Source organism: Rhinopithecus bieti, unplaced genomic scaffold (genome assembly GCF_001698545.2).
Source record: "Rhinopithecus bieti isolate Rb0 unplaced genomic scaffold, ASM169854v2 scaffold_33652, whole genome shotgun sequence".
In the NCBI taxonomy this organism is placed as follows: Eukaryota; Metazoa; Chordata; class Mammalia; order Primates; family Cercopithecidae; genus Rhinopithecus; species Rhinopithecus bieti.
The window spans coordinates 4,097,787-4,105,069 of NW_016814761.1; the positions used below are offsets into that span (position 1 = coordinate 4,097,787).

At 36.9% G+C, this 7,283-nt stretch overlaps 1 protein-coding gene across 21 annotated transcripts in view; it reads right to left on the reverse strand.

Annotated features, from left to right (window-relative positions):
* Positions 1-7,283, reverse strand: part of EIF4G3 (eukaryotic translation initiation factor 4 gamma 3) — a 268,928-nt gene that overhangs the window by 84,285 nt on the left and 177,360 nt on the right. For 20 of the 21 annotated variants that reach the window (XM_017852121.1, XM_017852123.1, XM_017852119.1 and 17 more), the window contains 2 exons: positions 5,789-6,035; positions 1,176-1,309 (listed from right to left, as the gene is read on the reverse strand). In XM_017852121.1, the coding sequence (XP_017707610.1) occupies positions 1,176-1,309; positions 5,789-6,035 (381 nt within the window). Of the gene's footprint in view, positions 1-1,175; positions 1,310-5,788; positions 6,036-7,283 lie in introns of those variants that run through there. The other variant, XR_001881497.1, reaches the window with a different exon arrangement.

A 7,283-nucleotide genomic window follows, 5' to 3' on the forward strand; every position in this document is an offset into this window, starting at 1 on the left:
TTATTTATTTATTTATTTTGAAACGGAGTCTCGCTCTGTCACTCAGGCTGGAGTGCAGTGGCCGGATCTCAGCTCACTGCAAGCTCCGCCTCCCGGGTTTACACCATTCTCCTGCCTCAGCCTCCCCAGTAGCTGGGACTACAGGTGCCCGCCACCTCGCCCGGCTAGTTTTTTGTATTTTCAGTAGAGACGGGGTTTCACCGTGTTAGCCAGGATAGTCTCAAACTCCTGACCTCGTGATCCGCCCGTCTCGGCCTCCCAAAGTGCTGGGATTACAGGCTTGAGCCACCGCGCCCGGCCGACATCTTTATTAACCCATTTATGCTGGAAGCTGCAAATTTTTTTTGTGTGAAAAATCAGATCTTGGTTATGACCTTGAGCAGTAGGATAAAAATAACTCCCACAAGCTTAGCATTCCAATAATGAAACACTAGGCATAAATCGGTTAAGAGGTAGATATGATTCCGTAAGATAATCTCTACATTTTACATTTTTGTTCCTCTACAAAACAAGAATACTTCAAGCTTATTCATCAGCTCTGGTTTATCTTTGATTTCCATGAAATTACTTTAGTAGATCTGACTTTACTCCTTTTAATTTAGTAAACAAATATTGACTATACTAATTTGCTGTGTGCACCATTAAGATCAGATGCAAAGAGGAAGGATGCCTGTTTGCACAAGATTGGGGAATTCAATCACTGGAGGTATCTATCAGGGAAATTTTGAGATACACACTATTTGAATCATGTTGACTCTCACTTATGTTTGATCTGCCAAATACCTTCCTAGATTTCTGACCTGTCCTCAATGCCGATAGAATTCCATAATGAACTTTTAGAACAATGAGGAAAGACCTCTGTATCAATTTAGCCGTATGTTTCCCCAACAAACACAAAATTTTATATCACCAAAAAACAGCCATAATAAGCAGATAAATCAATTAATAAACATTAAAAAAAACCAGTCCAATATGGGCCAAATCCCAAAATGACTGTAACCTATAAGAAACTCCAAATCCAACAGTGTTTAGGGAAACAAATTCTTAAACATTAGATATTTTATATCATTTGGTCTAACAATTACTAAAAACTGCTCATACTTCACATATTTGCACTTACAGTTAAAATCAGTTCGCACCAAAAAGAACTAGTTTTCTCTGAGTATGCAGCTTACCTTGTCAAGAACCACATCACTGATAGGAGGCAGGCCCTCTGGTTTTTGTATACAGGCTGGCATGAACTGGAAGTCCAGCAGAAACTCCCTGTCATACTGCTTCTTACCTTCAGTATCAGTAGGCTTCCAGGATTCTAGAAAGAGGAAAACAGGCAGACAACTGTTTGTAGGGCATTATATTATATATGTCATGCATTGCAAAACAACATTTCCATCAACAGCAAACTGCATATACAACAGTGGTCCCATAAGGCTATAATGAAGCTGAAAGGTTCCTATTGCCTAATGACACTGTAACTATCTTAATATGGCAGCACAATGCATTATTCACATGTATGTGTTAATGGTAGTATAAACAAACCTACTGTGCTGCTAGTCATTTAAAAGTATAGCACATACAATCAAGTGTAACACATAATACTTCACAGTAATAAGAAATAACTGGCCGGGCGTGGTGGCTCAAGCCTCTAATCCCAGCACTTTGGGAGGCCGAGACGGGCGGATCACGAGGTCAGGAGATCGAGACCATCCTGGCTAACATGATGAAACCCCATCTCTACTAAAAAAATACAAAAAATTAGCCGGGCGAGGTGGCGGGCGCCTGTAGTCCCAGCTACTCGGGAGGCTGAGCCAGGAGAATGGCGTGAACCCGGGAGGCGGAGCTTGCAGTGAGCTGAGATCCGGCCACTGCACTCCAGCCTGGGCGACAGAAAGAGACTCCATCTAAAAAAAAAAAAAAAAAAAAAAAAATAACTATGCTACTGGCTTACGTATCTACTACACTATACTTTTTAATCACTAGAGTATATTCCTTCTACTTATTAAAAAAAGGTTAACTGTAAAACAGCCTCAGGCAAGTCCTTCAGGAAATATTCCAGAGGAAGGCACTGTTATTATAGAAGATGACAGCTCTATGCATATTATTGCCCCAGAAGACCTTCCAGTGGGACAAGATCTGGAGGTAGAAGACAGTGATGTTGATGATCTTGACCGTGTACAGGCCTAGGCTAATGTGTGTGTTTGTGTCTTAGTTTTAACAAAATTCTTAACAAGTAAAAGATAAATAATTTTAAAACAGAAAAAAGCCTATAGAATAAGGACACAAAGAAACAAGGCCAGGGATGGTGGTTCACACCTATAATCCCAGTACTTTGGGGGCCAAGAGTTTGAGACTAGCCTGGGCAATGTAGTAAGACCTAATCTCTAGAAAAAAACCTCTTTTTAAATTAGCTGGGCGTGGTGACGTGCAACTGCAGTCCCAGCTATCAGGTGGCTGAGGTGGGAAGATTACTTGAGTCCAGGAGGCTGAGGCTGCAGTGAGCTATGATTGCACCACTGCACTCCAGCCTGGGTAACAGAGTGGGAGATTCCATCTCAAAAAAAAAAAGAAAAAAAAAAAGAAGAAAATAAAAAAGAAAGAGAAATATTTTTGCATAGTTGTACAGTGTGTTTTAAGCTAAACATTATTACAAAAGTAAAAAAGTTAAAAAAATTTAAAAGTTTATCAAGTAAAAAGGTTACAGTAAGCTAAGATTAAGTCATTATTAGAGAAAGTACAAATTTTAAAATAAATGTAGTGTGCCCTAATGTTTTTAAAATCTACACCAGCATACAGTAATGTCCTAGGGTCTTTACATTCACTCACCACTCACCCAGAACAAATTCAAGTCCTGCAATCTCCATTCATGGTAAGTGCCCTATACAGTGTAACATTTTAAAACTTTTATATAGTATTTTTACTATACCTTATCTATGTTTAGTTATATTTAGATATACAAATACTTACCATTATGTTACAACTGCCTACTATTCAGTATAGTAACATGCTGTACAAGTTTGCAGTCTAAGAGCAGCAGGCTATACTATACAGCCTAGCTGTGTAGTAGGCTAGAATATCTAGGTTTGTGTAAATACTCTTTTGTTTGCACAAGGAAGAAATTGCCTAATGATGCATTTCTCAGAACAAATCACCGTCATTAAATGATGCATGACTTACATCCCCTAAGAGTACAAAACACTTTTCAGTATTTATCTCTTCATGAACAAACACAAAATAGAAGGGAACGATGAAATACAGTCAGGAAATATTATGTGAAGATTTTAAACCATCACTTGTTCTTTCATCCCTTCTAAATACCTTTGAGTAGTAAAATAATCTAAAGCAAGTAAGAATCACTTCATATACACACTAAGCAACCTTTGGCCAGGGACATATAATAATCCTCACTAAATAAACTACCAAGCCCTTAAATAACTAAGAAATAAGAAACCTGATAAAACCCTTGGCTTCATGAAAACGGATAGTTTGGTTGTTCACTTGGAAATGTTATTTTAGAGAAAAAAAAAAAGCAAAAAGACACAAAACACAGAAACAACTTATTTAAGATAATGAAATGTCTAAGCAGTTAGATACTAAGTTTTCTTCCTTGCCTGTAATTTCATCTAAAAAAAAAATCACAGTTTTCTTATTTTAATTAATAAAACTCATCAAAATCAGACTCCAGATTACTTCCTGATAGCAGATTGGATCCTCTTTATATTAAAGGTTCCTAATGTGTAGGTTATAGACCCATTGATGGTCTTGGAGAATATTCCAGATGTTTTCTACCTATCTTTATTACCTATTATATTTATTAAAAAGTAGACAGCTTATTGGGATTTAAATTTCAAACTGTTTTTGTTCCAATTACTACTGTCTTTTTTCCAATTACTGCTGTTAAATATTACAAGAGCAAAAGGTAGTTGGTCAATTATAGTCAGGGCCTATACTGTAAAACTGATGGATGAAAAGAATTAAAATATAATATGAAATATAACTAACATAAATTATGCAATATACAAAATGTTAAAACAAAATAAAGTAATATAAAAATATAATTTACATAGTCTAAAAATAGCAATAGTGTTTCCATTTTCTTAAGACACACTGGCAATGGCTACAAGTACTCTGTGACCTGGTACAAGCCTAGATCTTTTTCTTTATTTTTCAACACAGTATACAAGCCTAAGTTGACAAAAGCAATTCAGTACACTGAGTCCTAGGGTTTTTTTTAAAAAAACTTTTACAATAGCATAAATTTACAATTTCATAAAGCCCATTAAGAGGAGTTTACTGGTAGTGAAAGATCAGTATATCAAAGTGGTAAGGGCTTGGCGTGGCAGCACTTTGGGAGGCCGAGGCAGGAGGACTGCTTGAGCATAGGAGTTTGAAAGCAGCCTGGCCAACATAAGAGAGACCCTCCCTCTGTAAAAAATAAAAAATAAATAAAAGAATTTAAAAATAATATAAAATAAAGTGATAAGTAATAGTCATTGTTTTTCAAACATCTCTGACTACAACTCACAGTAAGACATATAATGACCACATGACCCAGGAGAATCATAAACGCATACATAACTACAAAGTTTCCAAACTGATACTTATTCTCACTACATGTAATAGACTGGCATTTTTTTTACTTTATCCTTTTTTAAAATGTTGGTTGTGACCTATAAATTTCACAATCTATTAAATAGTATTAAACCCAACGGTTTGAAAAACACCTATCTAGGTTATCTTTGAGGTCTGGTATTTTACATTTGAACCCTACCTCCTGCAAAACTTAGTTTAGATGTGGCAGACTAAGGAAAACTTTTCACCTACTCCAAACTTTTGTTTTTTGTTTTTGAGATGGAGTTTCGCTCTTGTTGCCCAGGCTGGAGTGCAATGGTACAATCTCGGCTCACTGCAACCTCTGCCTCCTGGGTTCAAGCGGTTCTCCTGCCTCAGCTTCCCAAGTAGCTGAAATTACAGGCATGTGCCACCATGCCCAGCTAATTTTGTATTTTTAGTAGAGACGGGATTTCTCCATGTTGGTCAGGCTGGTCTTGAACTCCCAATTCCCAATCTCAGGTGATCCGCCCTCCTTGGCCTCCCTAAGTGCTGGGATTACAGGTGTAAGCCACCATACCCAGCCCAAACTTTCTATCAAAGGAACCATCTTTCCTCACAGATCCACACCAAATCTCTCCATATATCTCAAAGTCAGTCACGGTTCATATAGTATTACGTCACAGGTTTAATGCATTTGATGGTGTCTTAAGATAAATCCTCCAGGGTTTGTATTTGTTTACCATATGTTTATCAAATATATTCCTTATTTACTTGTTTATCATACAGATTTACCGCAGGGGACCTCCTATATTGCAGGTACTCAATATCTTGTTTCAGAGTTCAGTTCTACAGAGTGATTTCTGTCAACAGAGTTCAAGTCTTATGAAAGATGACTAACGCTATCTCAAGGAATGTGGTAATATCTCTATATCCCTTTCAATTAAAACAAATACAATAATTTTTAAAATCAAACTGCACCCACTAGCCTGGAACTGATTCCCTCTTCCAGATGCTCTTCCAATGCCAGTAAAAGGGAATACCAGTGTCGGGTATCATTTCCATCAATACAGAACTCTCTGGATTTGCTAGTCACTAACTTAGGCTTGATGATCTGTCCTGTAAATATTATATTGTGATAAACCTCTTTCTTCCATCCAGTATCTCTCTATCAAAAGGCAACATTTCCCTAAGGTTGCAGTAGAGGGAAAAGAGGTAAATAGGAAGGCAGGTATAAACTTACCTGGTTTAAATGGAAATGTGACCCCATCACCAGAATTATCGGTGGAGCCTGAATTAGCATCTATTCCTTCACCCTCAGAAACACTCTCAGCACCATTACGTACTGGCTCAGCCTCTTCTCCATTTTCTTCTACAGCTTTCACTTTTTTTAGGTCAGAGGGGTCTCTTTCAGGATGAAACCCCTGGCTCATTTTATCTTGTTCAGATTCAAGTACTTTGTCAACTGAAAGTTCCTCTTCGGCTTTAGGCTAAATAATAAATGAACAAAGAGGTTACATTTTTTTCATGGGTGTAAATATACACAAAAACCTACATCAACCCCCTTCAAAAAGCAAAGGAAAACATGTCACTCAAGATAAGACTGTCTGTGTTCAGCATGTTGTATTAGAATGGTGAGTTTTAAAAAAATACTTTTCTCATTTCAGCACCTAGGAAAAGGAAAACAATTCAAACGGCTGCTGAAATGCTTTAACATGAGACTAATAATATCCAAATGTACCAAAGGTTAGAATGGAAAGAACTGTTAATCCATGGAACTTTACGAACATGAAAGAGTCCTAGTCAGAAATCTAAAACAAGCACTTCACTACCCTTGCCATTAAAGCTCCACAAATATAAAAGAAACACTGGAGGGTATTTTTTATACTGTCCTCTGGCTGTGAAATTAAGAGTTTGGAGAAGTGCTCAAAGCATCTAAGTCTTATAAAGCTGATCATATCTCATTTTACAGAAAAGCCACTTGCTAGTTAAAATCTATTTTGTTATTTGTTCTTAGACTTCTCTGAGGCTGTGACCATACAGAAAAATCTTGTATACCCCCCCCCCCCAAAAAAAAAGAGAGAAATCGGGGTTCTGGAGTATCACACCTATTTTCAGAAGACAAAAAAGAACTGAAGTTATTCCTCAGATTATTTTTGACCATCTTAGTGTCAGATATCAAACAAAAATGGTTTTGTAAAGGCCTCATGAATCTTCAAAACTCCTTGAGGCAAAGTTCTCCACGAACTCTTTCATGAAGGGTAAGCACTCTGAAAACAATCCTCTGAAACAGGTACTCAGAGGTGTTCTAATTGATAAATTCACACGAGGAGAAGAGCCAAGAACTGGAGCTGGTTCAGCAGAGGATACTGTAAAGTAGTGTCATATACAGCAGAAAGCAGTTCACCCTAAATAATCTACGAAATTATGTTTAAAACAATTTTTGAGTGACAAATACTTCTTTGTTAGATAGTATTAACACAGACATAATATTAGTAAATTTTATTTTACCATATAACAGATCATGGTTGAAAAGCCAATAAATTGTTTAATGTTATTAATAGAAACAGTTTTTAGACTCTGTTTCTAATAATGGAAATAAAAAGTTCGTGCAAATATGCACAAACCCTACCCCACCCCTATTCCCCCGACTAATCCATGGAAAGAGATAGTACATAAAAACCCTCAAAAGACAGACATAAAATTCCAAAAAAATAAGTTTGGAAACAATTTATTTT